Source organism: Coccidioides immitis, assembly GCF_000149335.2.
Source record: "Coccidioides immitis RS genomic scaffold supercont3.1, whole genome shotgun sequence".
NCBI classification, from domain to species: Eukaryota; Fungi; Ascomycota; class Eurotiomycetes; order Onygenales; family Onygenaceae; genus Coccidioides; species Coccidioides immitis.
The window spans coordinates 8006829-8030869 of NW_004504310.1; the positions used below are offsets into that span (position 1 = coordinate 8006829).

Here is a 24041-nt window from a genome sequence, read left to right on the forward strand (position 1 = left end):
CCAGTCGACTGTAACAGCGTAGCCTGTTAGCAGACCGTTTGTATCTGGCAAACTCTTTTGCGCCAGAGAGTAGTTCGGCTTCACGATATGGTTTCCGAGAAGTGACAGACTCGTATAGCACTGGAGGCAAAAGGGGGTGAGCTCAGTCCGCACACCTGGGCAACCATAATGCGAGGAAATCAGGATATTTCGGTGCCGAGCTCCGAGCTAGGGTTCCAATCATGGGGAGCTCCAGCAGACTTGGACAGCTTTGACTTCCCACCGCAGCCCATCAAGGTATACAAGGGAAGCCCCGACGCAGTCCGGGGAGCTGAATGTAAAACACCTTGCTGGGGGGGAGAGCACATTTCGGGGGTCTCGAAGTCGGTTGCTGAGTGGATACGCAGTGTGTTCCAGAACAGTCATACCGTCATGTATTGATGGGAGCTCTGTGGAAGGACAGGTGAGCCACCCATAGACAGCACGCTCAGGTCCTCAGATGGCTGCGAATTTTATTGGTTGGAAGCGGAATCTTGGTGGCCGTTGAATCGGACATCTTGGACACTGGGGAGATGCAAGGAATATCAGAAACATTGCAGTTGGCAGTGACGCCAACGAGACGGACAGCGACGAAACGCAAAATATAGAAAAAAAAACCAGAGAGGTGGGATCTAACCTATGTGCTATGCACAGCTTGGCGCTGAACATGCATACAGTTATGAGAATGTATGTAATGGACACACATTACGGTTGGATTTGAAGAATGTATGTAATGGACATACATTACGGTTGGATTTGAATTCGGGATGAAGAAGCCCGGGAGTACCGGTATTAACTAACCTATTGTGAATCACAAGCTTGAATTTCACGATCAAAGCTTGACCTGAATGCGTTCGCACTCGAAACATTTGGCACTCCGTACTCGGTCCGAGATGGTGGGCGTGAGTGAGTTTGAGTTTGTGTGTGCGCAAGGAAAATGTTCCTTTTTTTGTCTCCCGCTGCGTGCTGTGGAGAGAGAGAGGAGGGGTGGGAAGGGAACTTGGGTCGATCCGCGTGGAGCGCCAAAAATCGACGACTGGGCGACGGGCTTCCCTGGTCGCACCGATGACGCCATCATGGCGCGAAAACGTCCCCAAGTACGGAGTAAGTAGCGAAAGCTTCCTGCTTTGCCAGGCTGTCCAAGCCCCAAAATTAAGCTTACCAGGTTCACGCTCCCGGGTCAGAGCAACTCTTAGCGCACGTCGGTTAGTCGGTGGGGCGAGGGGTCCCTTTTTGCTACAGATTTGGAATCTGTACGGAGTAGTCTCGCGATCTCCCACGAGGAGAGGGCAGCGCTAGGGTGCCGCATGGACTTTACAGATCTGATAGAGACAGAAAAACAGAGTGCGAGATCTGTTTGTTAGCTCTCTCGTATGTGCAGACCGGGGGCATGGCCATCTCAACCGGAAATGCGTGAAGCTTCAGGCAAGTCAACGATCAAAACCTTGTGGGGATCTCTGACGAGCTGATGAGGTGGCAATCTGTGCATTGTGTTGTATGGACGTATGTAGTGAACAGACGTGCACGGATGTTATCTGCACGCCTTGAGTTTGCTGTGCTGCAAGCTGCAATTCACTCAATTCCGAAACAGCGCATGGCCTGGCTTCCTGAAGAGGGAAAATTTTTAGCTTTTTTATTTTCATTACAGAGTATTGTTATTATTTTATTAATATTATTTACTACAGAGTACATAGTGTTATTATTGTTCCTTCTTTTCTTTTCTTTTTTTTTTTTTTTTTTTTTTTTTTTTTTTGGCAGTCGCAACGGAGTGCCAGTGATGATTTCATGGAAGGGGTACTGGAGTTTGAGGGTTGGGCGTGGGTCGGGAAGGTGCGTGGATTTCCGGCCTGGGAAGCTTTCTCCGCATAATGGAGCCTGTGCTTGACCGGTTGGGGAAATGTGGGCCCTTTACTGACTCCTTATTGGGCCTAATCTGATGAGCTAGCTGGATAGTTGGCCCCACGACGCCGCTCGCGCTTTCTTTCCCTTCCCCTTCACCCCCCCAAAAAAAGGTAGCAGCGGCCAGCGAGTGAAAATCGTATTTCGCACTCCCAAGCGCCACGGCAGTCGCCGCTCAATCAGATGCATTAGTCGCCAATGTGCATAATGGCGATAGTGCGCTGCTGCTGCTGCTGCTGCGCTCTGCATATTAATAAGTCCCGCCGTCCGCCCTCCCGCCCACAAGCCTCGAAGGGAAACCAAACCGCTCCTCCTGCTCTTTGTCACAAGCATTCGCAATTCACATTAACTATTTTCGCACACACACATCATCTATGAGCTGATAAAAAACTGTCTACCAGCTGGTCGTGTGTACTCCCGTATCATCTGCCCGTTTTCCAGCCACTTCGCCAAACGGTCGGCCGTGGTCATCTGCTCTTTTCCCCTTAACTTAATCACTCACCTCTCTGGATGGTCACAAGGACATCCCCATCCACCACAAAAGTCTTTCCAACAACAATTGACAGGGCTTCCCTTACCGTTGGTTTGCCTTACACAACGGCTCCACAGGCACAGGAGCTTCTTCAAACTTCACCCGGTTCATTGGAACCCTGCACATACACATACAAACACCCAGCCAGCTCCACGGGAAAACTTCGGTCTTGAAGAGGGCAGCATGTTCGCTGAGCGTCCTACCACCCTGCCGGTGCCCATACCATCGTGCTCTGCCATGTCTCCCCCTATACGGTCCAATTCTCCCACTGCTTCCTCCCGTCCGCGATCTCGACATTCCTCCAAGGCCTCCCCTGCTCTGCACCTGGGAAACCTCCCTCGATTCCATCCCGCCGTCTACCAGTCCTCGAATCCAAACAACCATTTCACGCAGTCTCCATCTCCGACCCAACAGCGCCCTTCCCTGAGCTCTCGCGAGGCTCTACGTCAGTACCGGGAGCTTATCGCCAGCATTGCCCTGACGCCTCGCAATCCAGCCTCCACCCCTGGTCCCCGACCAGCAAAGCCCCGTCTCGTCCCGATTGGCAGTCCGGGCCCCGTAACACCGCTCAGCCTGGAAGAGCAGGACGACAGTTACTTCACTGCGACGCCGCATTCCACCGAAAGCACGTCTAGGGGTGATCATCCTCCTCCGCAAGAGGTGCTCGAGAGGCTCCTCGAGCGCGAGAATGAGCGCATCGCCTCGACATCGGGGTCTCGAAAAGAGAAGAAGGCGCGGTGATGGCTATGAAGAGCGCGGTCTTTTTATAGTTCATCTCACCCCGCTTGTAATTCTTCTTAACGATTTTTTTATTCTCATGCGACGGCTGCATTCCTGCTTTGTCTTTTATACCGTCGTCCCCCTTTTACGACCTTTTTCTGCTACGATCATCTTACATGGCAGCACTCCGACACCGAAATTTACCTACTACCACCATGAATGCCCACTGCCTCATTGCATACCGCACTTTTCGCGTCGCTTTCTACCTGGAGAGAATCAAAGCTGTCACAACTTCGTTGGAATTTTCGGAGCAACCCACCGCTAAAAATGAAAACAGAAGGGAAAAAAAAAAAAAAAAAAAAAAAAAAAAAAAAAAGAAAGAAAGAAAGCAACGTAGAAATGTGCACCATAGACTGGGACTGATTAATACTGGCACCCATTTGGGTCCATAAATATTCAGGACACGAGGGGGAGTTTGTTAAAGGACTAGACTGTTAGATTCCGCATTAATAGAGAATCAGTCCTGATCCCATTTATCGAGCTTGGCTTTTTCATTATTTCTATCCTCCCATCTCGGAAAAAAGTCCTCATCCCCCCTGGAATTCGGGGGAATTCATTTTCGTTCGGATACGTTCTTCACTGTGGGCTGGCAACATGTGTGGATTTGTTTGTTTTCAAATTGAGGACCACATGTTTTTACCCTATTTACACAACAGTTTCTTTTGAAAGATGGATTTTAATATATTATTGTAAGAAGAAATGAGATGAACCTATTAACATATGCTGAACCTCCTTACCTGCATGCTGTATCAATGGTAGGTCATCGCGATTTCCCCATACTGGGCCTGTAAATTCTCTTTGAAAATCTGAATGTCCTCCTAGCAGCCTCGCGCCCGAAGGGCAGCATATACTCTGAAATATGAAATGAAACCGAGCTGAAAATAGTTGTCAGCCCCCTAGAACCTGAATTCCCTGACTCTTGTGTATGATCTGGAATGCAGATGTCATTTTTTGTCTCATTAGGAGTTAAGGGGGTGGAGGTTCCCCGGTTTCGGATTAACAATTCCCCGTCGTTCAACTTTTTGCTGGTGGTTCTCTCCTTTTCAAATTCCCCCCTTTTTTTTTGTCTTTCTCTTCTAGTAGAAAGTAACCAACCAAGCAACATTCAACCTGTTGCTCAAATGGTAGCCTTTTCACGCAAGATGACCCTATGTGCAAGATGGAATTGCTGTTTGACTGTGCTGTGCGGTTTGTGGTCTATACTACCTGGATACCACGTGAATGCACGTCACCGACAAGCCTGGAGATGGATGTCTTTAGGGGGTCTCGGCTGATTCTCTTGGTGTTCTGGCTGTTCAGAGCCAATTTACTCCAGCTGCTGGATCTGTCACTGCTGGTATAGAAACTTCCAGTAAGCCATCGCTGACTGGGTGTCTGTTCGCTTGAATGCCAACCATGACTTGTGACCGGGCGCTGGCCGTAGTGGGCGGCGCCATGTGTTCATATAAAAGACAGACACAGTGTTCTGCACTAGTATCTGCGCTGCTCGGCGTAAACAATATTTCCTTTTTAATGTTGTTGTTGTGTTTAAGGCACTCATTGCTGTCAACGTGTTTGCGAAACTTCAGTGGCTACTAAGAACTCTTCGCATTAAAGCCCTGTGGCTGTCCCAGGAAAGGTCCTGCAACTTGAACCATTCCTGTCCACAGTTTGATCCTTGTATCTGCAAAGTCCCTGCAGATAGTTCACTGTTCAGGTTGAAGTGGTGAGAATTCGAAGGTATTCTTTGTTGCTTGACCCGGGGAAGTCCCCTGCGGACTGAACTAATGAAAAATCCATTTATACAGAGATATATAACTTTTTTCATTCTTCGACTCTTCGCAATGTCTTTTGGGACCGCTTATCGTTGGGATAAGCCCTGGATCGGCAAGCTGAACCTCGACCCTGCCGAATGGCATGGAGACGAGCCGTTGGAGCTAGGCCCAGATGAGGAAACGGACCCCAAGTTCAAATCTGCTGGAAAGCTTGGCCGCATGCCTCTCGAGTTGATTTACAAGATATGTCTCAAACTCGACGTGGTCACCTTGGCCAACTTCCGCGCTGCAAGCTCGTCGTATCGGGCCGTCGTCGATTCGGTTCTCCAGTATCGCAGACTCGAGGAACACGCAAAGGACGCGCTCAAGCTTCTAGCAATAACGGGAGTCGGCAAACAGTACAGTCTTGAGGAAGTCTACGATGAGCTTTGTCAGCCCTGGTGTCGAGCCTGCGGGAAATTCGGCGCGTACCTCTTCCTCCCGACTCTGCGTCGTTGTTGCCATAATTGCCACTTCATCGCGCCAGAGCTGTATGTGGCTAGTTTTGCCGAAGTGATCTCCAACTACGGGCTTCCTCCAGACGTTGCGAGCAAGCTGCATGTTGTCCATAGCCTTGCGGGATGGTATGGGACCATGCGGTCAAATGAGCTTTGGGTGCACCGCGACGCGTTGGTCAGCACGTACGAGGCCGAGCAGCTTGCTCTCGGTCTGTATGGAAGCGAAGCAAATATGGTCAGAGCATTCAACCGGCGGAAGATGAGGACCCAGCGCTCGGCCCCGAAGCAAGCCCAGAAATCGGCACAGTCGACCTGGCTCACTGGTAACTTCGCGACGCTTCCCCGCTCGGCCCCCATGAGCATTGCACCGGCGCGGTTCTTGTTCTGCCGCCAATTCCCCCTCACGCGCCATTTCATGGCCACGATTGCCTTCCCGTATTTCGACCAGAGCACCCGCGCGTCTGAATCTGGCGTCTACTGCAAAGCATGCACTGTTGCATTCGAGCGCACCATCGTCGACATGGAGGATACGCATGAGCTCTTGCTTGAAATTCTCGATCAACGATACCATAGGGCATACTTGGAGGAGGATATGCCGGAACATTTTGCTACGTGCTCGTCGATGCAGATGCGCCTTCACGACTTCCCGTCAGCGATGCTGCCCAACTGGCCGTACCATCGAGAGGGTGAGGATTTCCTGATCGAATACGAAGAACCCGCGGAAGAGGAGCTTGAATCTGATTCTTGAATGGTTTGTCTGCTGTATAAAATGTGACTATGGATCCTTTTTTTCCCTTTTCTTTTTTTTTTCTTTTTTCAAAGGATATGGCTATTCTACTGTTTGATCATACGGTCTCTATCCAGCATTAATGCCTGCAATATGTGGCTAGTTTGTGCGATCCCAGATCAGGAGTATTCTTCATGTAATTCGAAAGGACTAGTTAGGTTTATCAATTGCTCCGTAATTGCAGCGAGATTTTCAATCTCACTTTATTAAATCGTTTCATACAATGATGGGCGCCAGGAGTTCATCGAGGCCGTCGTGCAGAACCCCTTTTCCAAGCCAAGCCTTTTTGCTTCTTGGCAGCCAGTAATCCGTCCACAAAAAGAACTGCCTTCGAACATCAAAGCAGAAACAGTCATCCGGCACAGAGCAAAGAACACAGAAAACAGAACACAGAACACAAGCGACATGGTTTAGCTAGGAGACTACGGCTGTCCCTTTTAAGCACCTTTCTGAATCCCAGTGATCGTATAATCCCCGCAATATTCGCCGAGATACTGCCCACCGTACTTCTGTTCCGACCCCTGATCACACTTCTCGATGATCTCGCGGAGGACACCCAGGCACCTCGAGTTCAGCGGCACGCAGTGAAGTTTTGCCTCGATCTTTATGTTGCCGTGTGTATATTCTCGGACGTCCTGGCCCGGCTGGTCGTTGTTGGACAGGTTGGCGCAAATTGCGGAAATTGCGGACTGGATGAAGAAAGCCATCGTTAGACTCGGAGAACTGCGGTGTGAAAAAGTGGTTGTGGGGTAGGTGGGTGGTGTATTTTTTTTTTTTTTTTTGGGAGACTTACGTCTGCCTCGCTGACGGTGAAGGGGATGCCTTGGTTGTGGCACTTGACTTCAGCGTTGACAGCGGACGTCAACGAGCTTATCGCCGCGAGAACAGCGAGCAATGGTGTCTTGGAGAGACGCATTTTTCAGGGTTTTGAAAATACTGGGAGTATGCTCTGGGATTGGGATTTTAATCCGAATTCGAAGCCTGCATAAGATTGTTCTGGTGGGAGAAGCAGTCTATCCTGGCGTCCGTTGACCGACATATTTATACTCCGTATTCCTTGAGGATCATGCAGCTGGGTCTCTCGTAGTTGGCAGGAGCGGCTGGAAGCATGGCATTCCGTCAAGCCTCCCGAGTTGCCCAACGATGAGATGCCGGCATACGGAGGATACTTGCATAGCCCCGACTTGTTGTTGCACGATGCCATCTGTCCGCCCAGCTCTTGAAGTCCATTTTCAGATACCTGCTGCCTCTGTATTCCCCGTCGGGTTCAATCGTGTGATTGAAAGACGTTGGACTGACTCGTTTCTTGTATATCTTCGCACATATTACTATCTGCTGCTGGAAGCCAGTTCTGTATACCCTGACATGTCGCCTGCCTTGTGATTAAGTAGCATTTTCAAAGGGGGCAGGTCTTTTCTCTGACGAAAGCAGCCACCAATCCCCAAGCTGGCACTTTTGTTGTCATGCAATATATGCATCAAGGAGTAGAATTAACTCCAGAGGCGCTAAAACTGTGTTTGGGGACCTCTTTAAGGACTGGAATCCCAGGATAAGCCAACGTGTTCGCATATAAAACGGGTGTTCGTTTTATTATGAGGTTCTTATTTGCTATATTTATAATTAGGACGACGAGTACCTACATTACTGACTGCTCGTGGTGTTGTTTGACATCTCTTGCTCCACCACATCTGGGAAGATATAGCGGCCTTGTTAGCTCGCAACCCAATATCTCATGGAACTCTCTACTGACCCTGGTGCTACGTCCTTGCCGAGATTCGAACCCAGAGCGGCGCTCACTGGGTTAATAGCTGGGCCACAGCGTCACTCTGGGTTATCGAAGGCGGACCGTCACGGAGCTGTATGTTCCCCTTGGTCGTCAGGGCAATGCCGGAGAAGCCCATCTTTGATGTGTTGTTTCGTCAAGTTGTCGGGGATTTCTACCTCTGGAAAACTTTTTACATGAAAACAACTTGCTGGGCCCTACTCTCTCAAGGCCTGCTTTTCTCCTTTCATTCTATCTTCTCCCTTATACCCTTACTTCTGCCATAGAAACGGCTATTTCGATATTCTATACTTACGGTCAACGAGATGGGCTCGGATAAGGTCCCAGATAAGTTGAGGGACTAGAAATAGCCGTAGTCTTCGGCTTTCAACCTCTGCAGCTCGGCAGCCTGTTTCCAATAAAGCTGTGAAGAGCAATGACAGCTCCCAAAGCACTGCAACTCCTCAGCCTAAGCAAAGTGAACAGCTAGATATCCATCCCATCGATGAAAATTCTGAGAGGAAACTAAACTGGAATAAATTTCTAGATAAAATCGAAAGGATGCTCAAAGAAATATCCAATGATTATTCCTCCACGGCTCTTTTGCGGGGTCTGGGGCAGTTGTTAACTATTCGTAAACTTGAGTGGCTTCCTAGACATGGATCTTTTTTGGATATATTGCAAGTCAATGATTGCACTAGAAGTGATGTTGCGTTTATTCAGGGTTTCGGCGTGCTGCATGATGAGCCTCCATGTGAGACCTGTGCTTCGGAAGGAGGCCTGCTTCGAGGTTGTGTGACTACCATCAAGGGGCTTGTGCAAACTGTGTATGCTCATTAGGTACAGGTCATATCCCCCTCTTTTCTTTTCCTTTCTTTTTCTCCCCCTTTTTTTTTTTTTGAAGACAGCTTGTGTTGACCGAGAAAAGGTAGCGACTGCTCAACGCCGCATCCTGCCGACGGATAACCCTGACAATGGCCAAATTGTTCAAACTGGGGCAGCTCAAGGTGATGTTATGTACGCTCTGTCAATAAGCCGTGCCGAAACACCCCTCTGTTGATATACCTTGATACCAATCAATGACATTCCGGCGATCCGTGAAAGTATTAAACAGCTCGACAGCACCGCTCTGCTGCTGCGCCAGGCCCACAAAGCTCTTGAGATGAGACTTGCTCAGCTGGAAACCATAGAGAACTCAAGTTGGAATGAATACTGGATGTTGTCTGCTCCTCCATCCTCTTAACAGGGGCTGGAATAGAGTCTCTTAATTCAATTTCGGTATTTGTTCATTACAGCCAAAAACCTAGTATCTTTCTATAGTCTTGGCTTGCACGGGCTAATGATCTGTGGGATTGTGAAAATGCACTCTAATTTCGCGGGATATTTGCTTTCCTAACAACAATATTCCTTCAAACTATACACCTGAAAAATCCTCCACTGTAGATAACCCAGGCACTGGGTGCAGGTGTAGGATAACGAATGAATCTGATGACTCTCTATGAAAGTCCTATTCACTCTATAAGCGACCTAGTTGAGATTTAAAGGAGGTACATATTTAGCAGTCAGACCTATAAATCCGCATTTGTCGCAGTACACTCCATAGCTAGATAGCTCTGGTTTCTCAGACCTCATTATTTATAAATTACAGAAACATGGGGTCAAAATAATGCATGATGACAACATTGGACTGACAATCATACTATGTTTCAGGCGCTTCAGGCTTGCTAGCTACCATTTATATATTTTTTTCCCAGTAGTGTACTAACTACCTGATCTTGATTCTCACAAGTGGGCGTAACCAAGGAATACAAAGGCCAAAGTTTTAAGGAATAAGACCGCAGTGGGATATAATATATATCTCTGTCATTTTTTGGCACTAAGATGTCCTTGCTTGAAACGAGCAGGAATGCACAAAGGTGGGGTCGAGTTTCAGCCTAAATGTATGATTGCGCTTTAGGATATAACAACATTCACACCTATAAAAGTAGCCTCATGAATCAAAATTATTTCAACGAGAGACCACTCCTGGTAGCCAGTATAAGTCTTCCAGGGAGCAATCCTGTCACGTGCTACTGCTATCATTAGCTTGTATCGACTGGGACATGGGCTGGCAGCGCTTAATCAATCAACCTCATACAACAAAAAATGAGCTTCTGGTATAAAATCATCTGGAACATGGTATCGCCTAGCCTCCAACACAGCAACATGCTGTTGCCCAGTACTATTTAATGGACATGTCATCACAAAGCTCACCTGAACAACTTGTTTCTCTCTTGATCACAGATACCTACTTGCGTTTAGCAAGGCTTCAAGGGGCTCATGTTACCCAGCCGCATATCACGATGGCGACTAATCGCAACAGACTTAGTGAGATTTTGGCGTTGTTCCAGTATTCAGTCAACGCTAGAAATCTGGCTCTTGCCGATAATACTGCTCTTTGCAAACGTCTCGGTCTTCGAGGATATGTTAACAATGATACTGCTAAACCTTTGCTTCCCGGGTTATTGTGGTGGTAGCGACGCCCGAAAGGCTCTTATGTATGCTGCTAATTGCTTCCCGCATGCCGATCGTTCCGGTCGATACATTAACATAAATAAGTTGAACATCGAAAAGCCATCCGTATTAGCACTTGATATTCTTGTGGGTCTGTGGCAGGCCTTTATAACACTCCCTGGACGCATTCGTGAACATGAGAAGGTCCGTTATGTGTAGGAGCCCGACAATCCTGTTGTGCCGAGCAACACGGCCCTTGTAGCAACCCTGGCTGATTTAATAATTCTATGGCTTCACCCAAGGGTAGTCTGAATGCCCTATTCGTATATGATATACTCCTGTCGCGTATGATCGTTGAGCTGGGATTGCTACACCTCGATCACCAGGGCCAAACGTTTTCGCCTTCCAGCAGCTTGGAAGCCGGGCGCTTCCAGCCACTGTACTGGAAGTTGTCTATGATCCTACATTAGGAGCGAGTTTGGAAAGGGTATCAGGGTATTATTCTTGGGTTGTCGCAATCACAACATGGTATGAAGCAGAGTTAGCAGCCGTCACCTGCCATCGTCATTTGTAACCCAAAAAATAGCGCATTCCAATCTCATGTGGAGATGAATGATAACTAGTCAGTGGCAGCTCACAGTAGCCTCTTTCGCTGCATCATCTATTTGGCAGATAGGCTTTGGATCCGGACGACCAGTTCGTCCCGGTCGGTGGGGGGTGGTGAAGGAGTAGCATTGCGCTGCGGGTACCGGTCATGTACGGGCCAGAAATCGATGGTGAGATCGCATGGGATCGGGAATTGATCACCGCAAAACGAGCTTCTCAAGCATTAGACACCATTACAAAGGTCTGTGTGAGTGGGCAGAGATGAAGGCTCCTGAATAAACCACCGTCGAAATGACGCTTGACGCTAGCTAGTTAGTCAGCAAGGCACCTTGGCCCGTGCGCACTGCCGGTATCGGGATTTTGGGCCCTTCAGGTCTCCGACGGCGCAGAGATAACAACCATCATCGTCGCCTTCAGGACGTTGCAATGGTGCCCTCACTCGCTCAGGTCGATAACTGAATGAATGACGTCCTGCCTTGAAACCGACACCGACAAAAGGTAAATCAGTTAGGCTCTTTTGCTACGATCCCGGGCCCCTGGAACCTGGTGAACGTCGAAGAGCAGGAGGAAGTGGGAGACCGGCAGCTCGGCTTTCGTCTTGACGCCGCCGAATACATTTCTCACAAATTGTTAGAGATGTCAGGCTCGGATTCGCTAAAAGATGGACTCTCATTACCCCCACCGCCCATCGATAAGCGACTCAGGCTTCCGGAAGGTCAGAATGCAATAGCGACCAAGAGCAAGGCCAGTAATGCAAAGACAAAGAAGGATTATCGAGGCTTCGTAGCTGGAGTATTTTCAGGGATTGCGAAACTGAGTGGTAAGTATTGCAACTCCGTAATTGCTTCTTCGTTCGTTCGGCCGTATCGCTATTAGGTTGCGCTGGCTTTTTCCCGCGCGATCCGCACCGGTATCTTATCTCCAGTTTTCCAGTTTCCCTACGTACTTTTGTATAATATCTTCGGGCTGCTGTGACGTACAAAAATGGTTTCAGATATGCTAACGACTTTGCTGTCCCTGTTTCCTCCTTTTAACAATTAACAGTTGGCCATCCGTATGTTATATCAACACATTAACCCCAAATGCCAAAAAAAAAAAAAAAAAAAAAAAATTGACTTGCTGCTTTACATTGCTTGCATGATAAAGCTGACCAACGTCTGTATCCGGAGAAAAAGGTTCGATACTATAAAGGTTCGGCTGCAAACCACACAAAGCACACGTTTCAAGGGTCCGCTAGATTGCCTCTTGCAGACCCTGCGTAACGAGGGCGTCACAGCATTGTACAAGGGCGCCACGCCCCCTCTCATGGGGTGGATGGTCATGGACTCCGTGTAGGTTCCTTCGCTCCTTCGAATGAGAAATTAAGCAGTCATCAGAAACTCATTTCCTCCCGTTATAGGATGCTAGGCTCCTTGACCCTTTATAGACGGTTGTTGTTCGAACATGTTTTCAGCAACCAGAGACTGCGGACGATTATCCCGTTAGCGAGCAAAGATACACCGGACAGGCTTCCAGCCTTTGGCCACGGAATTGCCGGAATCATGGCTGGCTCGACGGTCAGCTTCATAGCGGCTCCGGTAGAACATGTCAAAGCTCGACTGCAGATTCAATACGCAGCGGATAAGAAGCAGCGACTATACAGCGGCCCGGTCGACTGCACGAGGAAAATTGTAAGCAACACTTTACCCTAACCACATGTTCACATTGGGCGATTACCCCATCGCAATGTTCTGGGTACTTACAAAAGCAGCTCCGCCACCACGGTATCCGAGGCCTTTATCACGGTCTTTGCTCGACACTGCTATTCCGCTCTTTCTTCTTCTTCTGGTGGGGCACGTATGATATTTTCTCGCGAGTGATGCAGAAGTACACCAAGCTTTCCGCACCCGCAATCAACTTCTGGGCTGGCGGCCTTTCAGCGCAAGTGTTTTGGATCACATCATACCCATCCGATGTTGTAAAGCAGCGTATCATGACGGATCCATTGGGAGGCGGGCTTGGTGACGGCGAGAGGAAGTTCCGGCGGTGGAAGGATGCAGCAATCGCCGTTGGAAGAGAAAACGGCTGGAGGGGTTACTGGCGAGGGTTCCTGCCATGCTTTTTAAGGGCGTTCCCTGCGAATGCCATGGCGTTGGTGGCCTTTGAAGGGGTGATGAGATGGTTACCATAATATCCATAAATAGAGGAAGCATATGAAACAGCCGCTCCTCCGCGAAGGGCCCTGGTACGAAGCAACTCCCTGGTCAATCAATCCATCCGCGTGTTTGGAAGACCGAGATGCATGGATGGCTACGCGAGAAATAGCCCGATCCCGTGTCACTGTCGATCTCGGTGTGTGGAGTATTTTGTAGTTTATTCACCACGTAGTTAGTTAACGTCGTCGTCCCAGAAGAAGTGTCTGGTTGCTCTGTACTGTACGGAGTTCTCTGTGTAGCCAATTGAGAAAAATGACCTTGGTGGCGTCTGGTCTGCTGAGCAGCTAACGGAGTGGCCTGGAATGAACCGGCGTGTTGAGCATTCGGTTCGCCTGAAGATCAGAAGAGGGTTTGTGCGGAGAAGTCCCAGGAGGTATTACGTCTCCCATGTTGCGACTTGAGGAGATGATCTGCGGCCGCCCTTTGGTGAGCCGCCCCAATGAAGCCAGCATCCAATTTTGACCACCTCGAAGTTAAATCCTCGAAAATACACAAACCTCCCCCCCGGGCATCGTCGCGCGTCTGTGATCATTTTCGGTTCTCTGCTCGTCTCTTTTATTTAATTCCTAACTTAATCGTTATTTTGGCTAGTTCCATTCATCATCGTCATCATTGTCGCTTTGTTTCATATCTCCTGTTTCCGCTCGCTGGATCCCTGCCCATTGAAGTTTTGACCATGTCATCGAAGGTGAAGCCAACGGCCAGATAACGACTACGAGAAGGACATCAGAGACGGGTCTCATCGAGGAGCACCTCGTCTGTGCTCCGAGTACTTTTTGCGTGTGTTATTTTCTCCCAGCTGTTAAGCCCTTTCGCAGGCCACCATGGCCGTACGATCGCTACGGCGTACGAATCCCATCACATTCGTCCTAGCTTGTGCCCTCGCTATCGGTTTCCTCATTTTCATTTTCTCCCCGAACTCGAGAACGGTTACCGCCGCTCAGAGACAGAAAGATGCTGCCCAGAATCCTCTTTCCCCGCCGACGAAGCCTTTCTTCAAGACGCAGCTATTCAAGGCCAATGGCCGACGCGTCCCTCCACCGGTGGTCAACTACAACTTGAACAATGTAACTACGACGGTGAACTCCGCAGAGAGACACGAACGAGTGCTGATACTCACTCCGCTGGCTCGGTTTTACCCCCAGTACTGGGAGAATCTGGAGAAGCTGACGTATCCGCATCAATACATTTCGCTGGGGTTTATCATCCCGAAGACAAGAGAAGGGAACGCTGCCACCTCTGCGCTGCAGAAGGCTATCACGAAGACGCAGTCCGGTCCCGTGGATGATAGATTCGCCAGCATCACAATCCTACGGCAAGATTTCGACCCGCCAATCGCGTCGCAGGATGAGAAGGAACGGCACAAGTTCTCCAATCAAAAGATCCGTCGGGAGGCAATGGCACGGGCAAGAAATAGTTTGCTGTTCACCACGTTGGGTCCCAGTACCTCCTGGGTTCTATGGATAGACGCCGACATCATCGAGACCCCGCCGACTCTCATTCAGGATCTCACAAGGCACAACAAGCCTGTCCTCGTCCCGAACTGCTATCAACGCTACATGAACACAGAGAAGAAGAAAATGGATATCCGTCCTTATGATTACAACTCCTGGCTTGATACTGATAGCTCGTTGGCTCTCGCGAACCGCATGGGCCCTGATGAGATCATCCTAGAAGGTTACGCGGAAATGCCGACGTACAGGACACTGATGGCCCATTTGGCGGACCGAAGTCCAAACCGTGATACTGAGCGGACTATGGAACTACACGGCGTGGGAGGTACCGTATTGTTAGTGAAGGCCGAAGTTCATCGAGATGGGGCTATGTTCCCTGCCTTCCCATTCTACCATCTGGTTGAAACAGAGGGCTTTGCAAAGATGGCGAGGAGACTGGGATGGAAGTGTTACGGCTTACCGAACTATTTTGTGAGTATCCGACAACCAGCATAATCGGGCTGGAATTTTTCTCTCCTTTTGCTAACGGTTGGGTGTAGGTATACCATTATAATGAGTGACAGCATCACTTCCTTCTTCTTACTCTCTATTTGCTCTTTTAATGACCGACTCATCGACCAGCCGCGTCCACGGAATTATTTTCCTTCTCGTTTGCTCCATGTCAAGCATATGTTGAGCAAGGTTTACGCACCATCAATGTTTTTGAATCCTTTAGGGATCTTGATGCTTCACTTTCATCCTCTTCCCTGTATATCTAAATATGTGAGCCTGCCCATTACCTTTTGCCCTGTTTTGAATCATGTCTATTCCACTTCTTCCCGGATACTTTTACTTTGTTCTGGCGAGTTTGATACTGGCGTTATTACATAGATCTAAAGAAAGGTATTAAGAAAGAAGACGAACTTCATTTTGGAATTGAACTCTTGCCCTTTTTCTGCTGCGGAACCAACTATGTACATACATAAATAGCTCATCCCGCTATTCCCACGCTCCGACCCGAAGTTTGTATCTTGATATAAACCAGGCTGGTTCAAAATAACTGGTTCAAATAAACGAAGGCAATAAACAGTGATGTCATGAAAGAGTCTCGTACAATCTATGGAGTACATACATATTAATATACCCCATATATGTTTCAAAGTAAGGTATTGCCGACAGGGCTGTAGGAATACGTATCCCTGTATAACCCGAGAGAGCCTGATCCAAAGGTGTTTGCCATTGGAGGGGAGGGGAGGGCAAAAGGAAAAACAACAAAAAAAAGGAGCAGTTTCGTTATTCGCTGAAGACGCTGACACTGTAAAATGCATTGAAAGCTCCGGGAGTCTAGACGGCTCCCGCCTTTCACCTCAAACCTAATTTTACTCCGCGTTGTGCTGTGCCAGAATTCGGTTGGGGGAACATCAGGGATTATGATACCCCGTTGAGGGCCCGTGGTTACAAGAGAATTGCATCCATTGTTATAGCGAACATCAGGGAGCCAAGCTTTCTCTGCGGTGTACGCCAAATGCTATTGTGTGTGTAAATAAATACTCCGTACGGAGTATATCCACTTGAGTTCTATGAGAAAACACGGGCACTTCTAGCTTCAAATACATAACACCCTAATGCACACTCCGCGCCTAATCCAATTCGCTTTCAATAATAAGAACGGTAAATGTTTACTTAAGCATTTGCCTTCGAGTCTTCGATTTGATTCATCCCTCTATGACTTTTGAATATCGAAAATATCATGTTATGACCACGATATACTGGACGCCGAGTTAGAGAGGGGGATAAATGGATAGTGCAGTTGGAACATCACAGTGCGTAAAAGTAGAAGAACTTACAAAAGCATAATACCTGCGCCCGCAAACATCGCAGCAAACTGTTTAATAGTTTTGCGCAACTCGGTAGACTTATCCTTGCCCGTCTCAAGGAGCTCTGGAATTACAGCAACGGTTCCCACATAGAGGAACGTCCCAGCGGTGAACGGTAGGAGTAAATCGCCGGCAGTAAGACTAGTTCCTAGCAAACCTGCGGACGATGAAGAAGAAGCAGACGTCTCAGAATTCCCGCCAAGCTCCTGAATGGCAATACCGATGAAAGTACCCAAAAAGGCGCCAACCGCAGTGACGAATTGAGCACCCATAGCCTTCCGCTTTGAAAAGCCGGACTGCACAAGGAGTGCAAAGTCTCCAACCTCATGAGGGATTTCGTGGAAGAAGACCGCGACGGTGGTTGTTGCGCCGATGGTTGGGGAGGCATAGAAAGAGGAGGACATTGCGAGACCGTCGGTGATGTTATGAGTAAAATCAGCGATGAGATTGAGATATCCACCGAGCTTGACGCTGGGGTTGACTTCTTTCTCCTGGGTTAACTGAGATTCTGCGGGCTTCTCCGGCTTGCGCAGTCTTGGTTGATCCTTGGTGTTGCCGTCAAATGTAGATGAGCCGGATGCTACTGCAGTGTCACCACCTTTAGGACTGGCCGGTTTGTGATCATGGCTATGATCATGCGCCCCTTCCCCTCCAGTAGCTATCCGGAGTGCTTTATCCATAGCAACGAAGGTAAGGAACCCGACCAAGATGGCAGCGCCAAGAAGTAGGTTTCTGTTGGGTTCGACGAGAACAAAACGCGCGTGCTCGGGAGAATCCTCTCCCAAGAATATCTCTGGAAGAAGGTGAAAGAGGGTATCCCCCATTAACCCTCCCACAGCGAATGCCACCATCACTGATAATGAGGATGGATCAATGTCTGTTGGACATAATGCAAGCAGGAAGTCTAAATTCTTGTTCAGAGTGACCATCATTGAAGACACAATTAAAACGAAACGGCTTACTCGGAGGACCGGAAATATAAAAAGTTGCCAGAATGGCATTGACTGCAGGACTGCCTGGGAATAGAACTGCAAATATTTTCGAGGTCAAGCTCGTGGTTTGCGGAGCTGTGGCCTGCTTGTGGGCATTTAATGACTGCACCAGTGGGCATTCCTTCGTGCAGCGTTAGAGATATCGCCAGATTACAAAAATAGAGCCTCTTAGGCCCCGTTTGATATTATTTCTTACTTGCAGCTTTTCTTCGATTTGCGATGCTGATAGCTCAGAGACTGCGACCTCCGTTCCAGCGATGGCCAAAGTAGACAGAGCTAAAATAAGACACACGACAAACAAAACAGAGATATTGCTCCTCGCCCTTGAAAGCATCTTGAACGCCATGTTTGCCTCTCTGCATCACTCGATATTTCCCCAACAGTTTGACGTTGCTGTCGCGAAACCCCTGGATGCTGAGCTGGACTGATCCCATCAATACGAGCACGTGAGGCCACAAGCCCTATCCGCAATTTAAGTTTCATGAGGGCTTGGCATTATGGAGATTAGCAAACGTGCCAAGATACGCTGCAAACAGATAAACATCGATATTTTTGCTGAGTCGCGGTGGAAGCTTGAAGAGAGAAGGTATCGCTGCATTCAATCAATATGGGTCGAGTTTTACAGAAAAAGAAGAATCGCTCTTCGGCACCCAAAATCAAAATAAAGAGCGGAAAGTCGAAGAGTGGAAAGAAGAAGATTAATGTGCTGGGAAATTCGATCATCGCGCAGAACTGGTGAGTACATAGCAGGTAGCTTGCTTTGCTCCCCTTCAAGCAGGAATGGCTAACAATTTGCCTTAGGGATAAAAAATTAACACTTGCTCAAAATTATCGTCGTCTTGGGCTTGCCACCCGTCTAAATGCCCCGACCGGCGGTGTGGAAAAGGGAGTCTCAGCAGGCGCACTCAATAACATCAGTTCCTTAGCTACAAAAGGGAAAACAGCTGCGCAAATACAACCCAGTGAAGCCCGGGTGGAGCGTGATCCGGAAACTGGCAAGATTCTCCGTATAATTCAACCCGATCAAGCTGGAGACGATGGGACAATAGAGGTCGCGGGGCATAAACGCCGAAGAACAAACCCCCTCGATGATCCCCTGAATGAACTTTCGGACGTTGAGGACTCTACTCTACGTGACACGGGTGCCTCTACGGACGTTGTTTCTGCCCTGGAGCGGCAAGCTGCAGCTGAAGAAGAGAGAGTCAAGAAAAGAAAGCCCAGACATCAGAGCAAACGGGAAGAGGAGTGGCTACAACGGCTGGTCGACAAATACGGCGACGACGTTCCTGCGATGGTGAGAGATAGGAAACTTAATCCGATGCAGCAGACCGAAGGAGATATAAGAAGGAGGTTAAGAAAATGGCATGGAAATAAAAAATAATGGCCTCGGTTACTTGCGCATTTTGGGTGAAATATGGCGTTTACGGTGGACTTCGGAATGGAGGAGCTAGGGATAGAATATCCTCAACCCGTACAGACTTTATTAATGGATTACGTTTTTTCAACTTGACTTATATGAGGACTTCAACTCTGCCACTCTGGCTTGTAGAAGATTAGAGTCCACTGCATTTCTCGATCCACATTTCGTGCTACTTCCAGTGGACTTATCAATCACTTTCAGGTCATGTTACTCTTTACATGCTTGATATGCCTACGGAGTCCTCTACAACATATCCAAAAGTATGACCAAGCTACAGTATATTAAACATACCACACCGCTTCAACTCTCTTCATGCAGGCGCCATTCCCATAGCCAGCTAAACCAACAGGATATATCCTCTACAATGATCAAGTCACCTCCGACCAGAGCACGCCTTCATAGAAATGCATAGTGCATTCAGCAACGGAGTGTGACTCCAGCGGGTCATCCCGTGCAGCAAATACCAGCACAGCAACATAAGTAACGTGATCTCCTAAAACGGAACTGGCCGGTTGCGAGGGTAAACAGGGTCCTTCATTCACGCATAAATTCACCCTGTCCTCACTATTTCTCTTTGCAAGCAATCTCCACTTTGCGAAGTTCTGTTCAGTTCTTTGCCTTGTCTTCTAACCGACCCGGCTTTGGCTGACTGTCATATCTCTCTTTGCACCACATCATTTAATCGGCTTGTATCACGAGTGTGGCCAAGATGAAGCTCCCTGAAACTGTTGTTATCGCATTCCTTGCTGCTGGCGTTGCTTCGCGCAATGTTAGGTAAGTCCAACCCGCTGTAACCAGCGTTCTCTGTCCCAACTGACTGGATGTCTCCCAAAGGCACCCGCATCCGTGTCGCGGACTAGAAGGAGGAACATACTGCACGGCAGTAGACTTCCTGAAAAAGTGTTCGGAAGACGGCAAAGTTGAGTTCATTAATTGTGCTGAACAGTATGTGTCGCACACCCGATGTAGTTATAGGTGTCATATGCCTGGAGCATGATGCTGATTCTTCATCCAACAGGCTGGCGAACCTTGACTCGGCTGGCGCAAAGGTTGACGCAAGATGTAAGGTCTCCTTAAGAGCGAGCTAAGAGCATTTCATTAAAGCTTGCGGATTGAAACTGACATTTCCCTCAACTTCTAGGCCAGGAAGTCAGCTCCATGGAGGCCAAGTGTGTGCGTGGAAGTGCACCCGGTTCTTTCGACCAGCCAACCAAGCCGAAACCAAACGACACACAAGGAAGGTTGGGGGTAACATTTAGGGAACTCCGCAAGAGATTTGTCCCAATAAGCTTCGATCCCTTCCTTCCATACTGGAACCACAGCCTGGCGACCGAGCCTGCGACCTCCGTTGCCGGCGATATCCTGGGCACAGATCTTCCTGGTTTGGCCTCTATCAGCATGACCACGTCTCGTCCCCGCCCAACGGAACCACCAGCGAATAGCTCATTCATCGAGACAGCCACGACTCTCGACGGACCCGAAACTATCACTGTCACCGTGGTGGTGCCCGAGGCCAGTGTCACTGCCTCCAGCGATACTCCCGTCAATACTGCCACTGCTGCTCCCACCCGCTCCTCCGAAAAGCCTAACGATTCTGCTCGCAATATGGAGAATAAAAAATGGGTTCTGGCCAAGGTGGTCGCTGCCGCCGCTTTATTTGCAGCTGCTTGAAGTGTCTCCGAAGGCCGTGATCTCCACTGTGATGCGACACGACCAAATTAAGCAACGGAACACACCAGGCTAGAATTTTGGAGGATATTCCCAACGGAAGGGTTCTATGGATATGAAAGGAAATGGTGTTTTGTGATATTGATCCTGTTCATTCTTCATGCTTTCAACAAAGTGTCCCCTGTATTGATTGAGCCTCCTTAATGGGTATTAGAAGCAATGAGAATGAGAACATTTGGATGTCTAAATTGCAAGCAATCAATTTTCAACCGCATGTATATACTTGCACTGTTCCAGCATGGCTGAAACAAGTCAGAACTTGAACTGTTGGGTCTGCAAGGGGGGTTGAGGTTTGCTGCAAACAGGACAAACAAAACTAAGCCCAAAGCCACCAACCACCAATCCATAAGGCCTTCGCTCCTGGGCGGCCAACAGCATCCCAACTGTTAGGCTGCCAGAAGGAAGTATTATTATCAAGTTTATATATAAGGTATATTACTTGAACCAAAATTCGATCCGAGAAGGAACTTGTCCCGGTGGTGACATCCGGTACGGAGTAGACTACCAAAGCAAATTCCGACCAGGAACAATGTAATGATACATAGTAGTTATATCTCAGCTTTACGGGGAACGTCAATAATAGGTCTGCCCCGGGTCGCTATGCTTTATTCTGTGCCCCAGTAGACAGGGCGTGCACAAATGGAGGATAGCGTCGTTGAGACTGCGCTTTGCGCAAAGAGTGTCTCGCCCTGACTGGAACTAACTCCTAAAGATCCCTTTTATCTTGTCAAAACATAGAGCCAATTGCCGATTTCACTAGCGCTAATTGATATAATCGTAATTTGATAAGTTTTCCAGTCTTGCGGGTATTACGGCATTGTACTTCCAGATGGGCGTATCCGGGAGTAGATTTGGTCCACTTCCAACATGTCTAAATGGTGATAGAGATGTGATCAAGCGGCACTTGCAACTTTCTCGTCATGTTTGACTCGCCGTACAACCCGAACCCATCGCCTTCTCCTCCACTCCCCCGTCCTTTCGGCATGTTTAGTGGCTTCCTCCCATTCGACTTTGGATGATCCGTTGATCCCAGACACGTTATTCTCTGGCTTAATGGTGGCGTCAGAGCATGAATTTTGTGATTCATCACAGCCTAGCTCGTCGGTGTTATCTTGCAGGCCTTCGCTGGGGGGCTGAAATGGCAAATCCCAAACCCACCCACCGACTTCTTCACCAATTCCATCACCGTTGCTGCTGGGAACTTCAAACTCTACCCCTGTGACCATGCGCTCCATTACCCATTCCCTACAGTCGAGATCCAGTTCCCACTTTTTCCCTTTCCAAGCCCATCCGCGTGGAGGACGGATATCTTCAAAGAATCTGGTACCTTTTGGTCGATCACCCGCGATCCTAGATGGAGAAAGAGGGTCATATGGAGTTGGGGTAAATAGGAACGGTTCCCACTCTGAGGCTCCAGAAAAAGGAGAAAGCGTTCTGTGCTGTAGTTCAAAGACTTCAACCTCCCTCTCTTCGGGGTACGAATCAAGAGAGACTGCAACCAGTGATTCCAGTAATGCCCTGAGACCAGATAAAGTAGCTGGGACAGATATTCCACACACCACGATGTTGTTTTCTGGCTCCTTTTGTTTCTCTATTGAAACCTGAGTCGTCGACTCGTCTTGGAGCTGAAATATTTTCAGCATTGTTGCGGCGCGAGGATGGTTGGACAGGATTGCGGCGTTACCAGCGAAGAGAAAGATGAAACGCCAAGGCAGAAGGTGGGCTGTGAGAAAAAGGCACACCGCGAGCACGGTGGATAGAAGAAACAGCATTGAAGAGAGTGTTTCGTCTGAGAAATTTGTAGCTGGGGATAAAAGAGCAACAGCAGCGTCGTGTAGGTTAGCAAAGTCAGCCATTGAATTTTGCAAGTCCCTCATGTTGTGGAAGAAGTCCTTCGATGTTTCCGGGACTGGTTTGATCGTTTTTGCAGGCGCAAGGGCCGGGCCTTCATAGGAGTAATATGGCGTTGTGCTGGAGGTCGAGGCGTTTGGAGGAGGTGGAGGATGTCGAGCTAAGAACCCCGGGACCATGATGTAGAAGAGAAGAGCCACGAAGGGCAAGATGAGCAACAAGTAGGGGTCCAGGCAGACAAAGGAAAAAACGAAGAGAAACGACCAGGTTTGAGTTGGCTTCCTCCAGCTGAACAGTTTCACCAGTCTGTTTTGAAAGTGAAAAACGATGCCGATCCTAACCTCGCTGTTAGCATGGATTTGTCCGGTGGCGCATCCACTTGGGGGGGGGGGAAGTGTGTGTTCCGGAGAAGCCCACCTTGCATTGAACCGTCGAAAGTTGTTTGTCATTGTCGGAAGACTGAACGGAGGCCGCTCCATAGATTTTGGCTCCTCGGGCTCCTCCTCTTCCTCGCCATCCTCTGCCGGCATCACTTGCTGCAGGAGCCTGAGGTCCAAAAGTTAAGCATCACGTCTTATCAAGGGAAACGAGCGTGATTCAAAAGCGTACCTGGAGAAAAGACGATCCTGTAACGAGACGGAGGAGCTAGCAGAGTGACCGGGTCTCAGATCATGGAGTTTGTCTCTGACGTACATAGCGGACAACCTGCTACGAGATGGAGCTTCGCGATGCCCTTCGCTGCGAGCAGCCGGGTCATGTCGATTCGCGCGGGTCTCTGATGCTTCCTCCATGGTGTCTTGCAGGGGAACGACGTTGTCATAAAGCAGCATCTCCCGTCAAGAGGAAGCAGATAGAAGCAGGGCCAGCTGCCGTTCGCTTGTCCAGCACGCCGCCCTGTCTTGTCTCGCTCCTGCTGGGCCAGCGCAGCGCTGCATGTGACACGCATGGCGTCACCCGTTCCTTGGAATGCTCTCTCGCGGTATGGTTTATCCGAGCCGAGGAACCTGCTGACTAACCCAGCCCCTTATTCCGCCAGCCGCCCGTTTGTTCTCTGGGGAGAATCTGCTTTTTCCCTCGAGTCGTCTCCGGCAGCGCGTGAGGCAGTACTGTACTGCTCCTGTTCCACTCACCCCTTCGTTCGTCGTGGAGAGTGCTCTTGAACCCTGGTCGGATGTCATACCGATCCCCGTTCCTCCAGCTCAAGGTGTGGCAGAGTGAAACCAGCCTCCCAGCGATTTTCTGGCTCCGTATTCTGTCGTCGACTAGTTCATGCAGCCAAGCGACCGTTATCTCGCCCGTTGCGGAGGCCTCTCGACGCTGATAGTAGCCGCAGGATGGTCTTTAGTTGAAAAAACCCCTTGGGCCCTCGCTGGCTGGAGCGAAGCGGTCGCCTCCATGTAACATCACGTGGGAACCG

General features: G+C 49.0%; 9 protein-coding genes across 9 annotated transcripts; 6 read left to right on the top strand and 3 right to left on the bottom strand.

Moving 5' to 3' along the window:
- The first annotated feature begins 2087 nt into the window (after positions 1 to 2087).
- On the top strand, positions 2088 to 3726 carry CIMG_00146 (uncharacterized protein). Its single transcript, XM_001246374.2, has one exon. The coding sequence runs from the start codon at positions 2633 to 2635 to the stop codon at positions 3188 to 3190; it is 558 nt and encodes a 185-aa protein (XP_001246375.2). The 5' UTR covers positions 2088 to 2632; the 3' UTR covers positions 3191 to 3726.
- Positions 3727 to 5052: 1326 nt separating this feature from the next.
- On the top strand, positions 5053 to 6228 carry CIMG_00144 (uncharacterized protein; the record flags this gene model as incomplete). Its single annotated transcript, XM_001246372.1, has 1 exon — positions 5053 to 6228. One exon carries the CDS (start codon positions 5053 to 5055, stop codon positions 6226 to 6228), a length of 1176 nt encoding a protein of 391 aa, XP_001246373.1.
- Positions 6229 to 6704: 476 nt separating this feature from the next.
- CIMG_00143 (uncharacterized protein) lies at positions 6705 to 7183 on the bottom strand (the record flags this gene model as incomplete). The annotated part of the gene is made up of 2 exons (XM_001246371.1): positions 6705 to 6956; positions 7061 to 7183. The coding sequence occupies 2 exons, from the start codon at positions 7181 to 7183 to the stop codon at positions 6705 to 6707; spliced, it is 375 nt and encodes a 124-aa protein (XP_001246372.1).
- A 4353-nt stretch (positions 7184 to 11536) lies between these two features.
- On the top strand, positions 11537 to 13540 carry CIMG_00142 (mitochondrial carrier protein). The gene is made up of 5 exons (XM_001246370.2): positions 11537 to 11948; positions 12173 to 12182; positions 12304 to 12459; positions 12528 to 12798; positions 12879 to 13540. Exons 1-5 carry the CDS (start codon positions 11765 to 11767, stop codon positions 13296 to 13298), a joined length of 1041 nt encoding a protein of 346 aa, XP_001246371.1. The 5' UTR covers positions 11537 to 11764; the 3' UTR covers positions 13299 to 13540.
- A 148-nt stretch (positions 13541 to 13688) lies between these two features.
- On the top strand, positions 13689 to 15690 carry CIMG_00141 (MNN9 protein). The gene is made up of 2 exons (XM_001246369.2): positions 13689 to 15248; positions 15317 to 15690. The coding sequence occupies exons 1-2, from the start codon at positions 14148 to 14150 to the stop codon at positions 15335 to 15337; spliced, it is 1122 nt and encodes a 373-aa protein (XP_001246370.1). The 5' UTR covers positions 13689 to 14147; the 3' UTR covers positions 15338 to 15690.
- A 577-nt stretch (positions 15691 to 16267) lies between these two features.
- Positions 16268 to 18001, bottom strand: CIMG_00140 (imidazoleglycerol-phosphate dehydratase). Its single transcript, XM_001246368.2, has 4 exons — positions 17822 to 18001; positions 17596 to 17746; positions 16604 to 17537; positions 16268 to 16525 (listed from the first exon to the last, which is right to left on the bottom strand). The coding sequence occupies exons 1-4, from the start codon at positions 17969 to 17971 to the stop codon at positions 16510 to 16512; spliced, it is 1251 nt and encodes a 416-aa protein (XP_001246369.1). The 5' UTR covers positions 17972 to 18001; the 3' UTR covers positions 16268 to 16509.
- Positions 18002 to 18197: 196 nt separating this feature from the next.
- On the top strand, positions 18198 to 19139 carry CIMG_00139 (66S preribosome component NOP16). The gene is made up of 2 exons (XM_001246367.2): positions 18198 to 18360; positions 18427 to 19139. The coding sequence occupies exons 1-2, from the start codon at positions 18233 to 18235 to the stop codon at positions 19004 to 19006; spliced, it is 708 nt and encodes a 235-aa protein (XP_001246368.1). The 5' UTR covers positions 18198 to 18232; the 3' UTR covers positions 19007 to 19139.
- A 167-nt stretch (positions 19140 to 19306) lies between these two features.
- Positions 19307 to 20999, top strand: CIMG_00138 (uncharacterized protein). The gene has a single exon (XM_001246366.2). The coding sequence runs from the start codon at positions 20204 to 20206 to the stop codon at positions 20714 to 20716; it is 513 nt and encodes a 170-aa protein (XP_001246367.2). The 5' UTR covers positions 19307 to 20203; the 3' UTR covers positions 20717 to 20999.
- A 501-nt stretch (positions 21000 to 21500) lies between these two features.
- On the bottom strand, positions 21501 to 23529 carry CIMG_00137 (peroxin 24). Its single transcript, XM_001246365.2, has 3 exons — positions 23234 to 23529; positions 23042 to 23170; positions 21501 to 22960 (listed from the first exon to the last, which is right to left on the bottom strand). Exons 1-3 carry the CDS (start codon positions 23452 to 23454, stop codon positions 21667 to 21669), a joined length of 1644 nt encoding a protein of 547 aa, XP_001246366.2. The 5' UTR covers positions 23455 to 23529; the 3' UTR covers positions 21501 to 21666.
- Positions 23530 to 24041: the final 512 nt, after the last annotated feature.